At 56.8% G+C, this 2,141-nt stretch overlaps 1 protein-coding gene across 1 annotated transcript; it reads right to left on the reverse strand.

Moving 5' to 3' along the window:
- Positions 1 to 1,319: 1,319 nt before the first annotated feature.
- Positions 1,320 to 1,622, reverse strand: DICSQDRAFT_74382 (uncharacterized protein; the record flags this gene model as incomplete). Its single annotated transcript, XM_007371837.1, has 1 exon — positions 1,320 to 1,622. A coding segment is annotated over one exon (303 nt), but the record flags the coding sequence as incomplete, so codon positions are not given.
- Between the last annotated feature and the right edge of the window lie 519 nt (positions 1,623 to 2,141).

The following is a 2,141-nucleotide window of genomic DNA, read 5'->3' on the forward strand; positions in this document are numbered from 1 at the left end:
CTGCTCGTCCACCTGTACACGAGATCGCGCATGAGTTCGTGGATGCACGATTGATTTGCTACAGCCGGCTCTGCCCGCTGCTGTGCAGGTGGCCCATGTTCTCGTACTCCATAGTAGTTCATATCATGTACTTGGATCTCAGAATATTTCTTGCATAACTTGCATATTCCACGTACGTCGGGAGCAGCAGGTGGTTCCAGGGCACGAACGTGATGGCCATGTCGCGCTCCTGCAACGCCTGGGCAGAATCTCACTGGGTTGGACGTGTCCCTAACGCTCGGCGTGCAGGCGGAGGGTGTGCTCGAGGAAGATGAGTTCGGTGAGGCAGACGATACCGAAGGTGACGTGGATAAAAATCTGCACTGACGTCGAGCTGAACACGTATGTCTGCGTGCTGTCCCCGCTTCCGTCCGAGTCACATAAACCAGAGGACGAAGATGAGCTCTATCCCGTTTCGTGCATCCGCTGTACAGTGAGGACCCAGCCAGCGATTGTGTCGCCGAACAGCGCGAGCTGGAAGAGAAAGATAGCGGGGGCGGTCACGCATAGACCGAAGTACGTGGGTATTTGTGAGCTACTCTCCGGTTACGAGGTCAATGAAAAACCTGCACTGAGACGACTGTGCGCTCATCGCCCTGTCATTAATATTCCTGAGGCCATCCCAAAACACAACAGCAGACCGCATCTCCCATTCAGCGCCCTCAAGCATTGCACATGTCAACAGCTATCGGTACAGACACGGGATCACATGCGATGGAGATCGAACGTGAATGCTACATAAGGAATCACCAATATGGACACGACGCCAAGCAGACCCATACAGTACGCGTATGATACAGAAGCCTCCCGTCGCCTGGCGAGTAGCATAGACCTAAGCAGACACAGTACGTTTTAGCCTGACAGCGCGGTCAGGTGGAGACACGTCCGTCGGGCTGGCGGGGAGTCCGAGAGCAGTCGCAATCGTAAACCAGAACAGGATACATGCACGCGCATAACCACACGACAGAAACGCAAACCTCGTCGCCTTCATGCCCCGGAATCCCTCCGGACCCCGATCCAATTCGGCCGGTACATGTACTGGTGCTGCGTTGAGCTGTGGGAAGACGTCGGTCGCTGTGCAATCGTAGCGGCAGCGGCAGCGGCGCCGTACGACTGTGTCTGCGTTGGCCGAGGTCGCTGGTAATTGGTACTGTCCGTGCCTGTCGCCGGTGCAGGAGGCGTAGGACTCGGGATTTTAGAGGACGAGCTTGCCATTGTGGGGAGTGGTTATGGCAAATTCGACGCGGTGGTTGGGGAGGAGCTCCTGGAGCAGCCGCAGTTCACGGAGGGGGCATGATGTTCGTCTGTGAGGACGGACGCTGCGGTTGCATCGCCGGTGACTTGTTGATTGAGGTCGGTGTCGAGTGCATCGAGCTACGTGTTGGGGACACGGCGCTTGCTGGAGCTCTGGGCGGGAGGAACGTGCTCTTGTTGCTGTTGTTGAGGCGGAGGTGGCGGGGGATGCAGTGCGTGGCTTCTGTATGCGCGGAATCGGGTTCTCGTCGCCGTCGCTTCGTTCCCCACGTTGAGCTCTCCTTTAGACCAAGCGAGGTTAACTTGAGCAAAATTTGGTGTCTGTGACGTACCCTTTCAATACATCTCACGAGAGGCGGTGAGCTAGGGCCACTTAACTTGTTCGGCTGTTACCCCATTGCTGGATTTCCCAGACCCATTCGATCTCCCCTTTGTTATGTCCTTCACTCCTTAAACATCTCAAGCAGGACCTTGCGCACCTCCGCAGGGTGGCTCGCGAGCGTCCAGTCTGCAGGCGTAGGAAACCAGGCATAGGTTCGGATGTGGTCGTCGCCGTCGAGCTTGGAACTGATCTCTTCTCTGGGCCTCAAAGAAAACATGCTGACGCGGCCGACAAGTTCGACCGCATCCTGCAGCTCTGGCTTCATTGTGTCCTCGGGTGCGATGGAGATCTCAGGCCCGGTGACCCCTGTGTGCGTCGGCAGGACAGGAGAGACGAGCGGACGGACGGATGAGTTGGCGCCGTCGGCCCCAACGAGGCGGCATTGCCGTTCGCGTTCTGCAAATATTATTTCCAGTCACGTTTGCATCTGTATGTTCACCGTCGGAGACCTTGATCACGATCTGCA

The sequence above is a fragment of the Dichomitus squalens genome (assembly GCF_000275845.1).
Source record: "Dichomitus squalens LYAD-421 SS1 unplaced genomic scaffold DICSQscaffold_356, whole genome shotgun sequence".
NCBI lineage: Eukaryota > Fungi > Basidiomycota > Agaricomycetes > Polyporales > Polyporaceae > Dichomitus > Dichomitus squalens.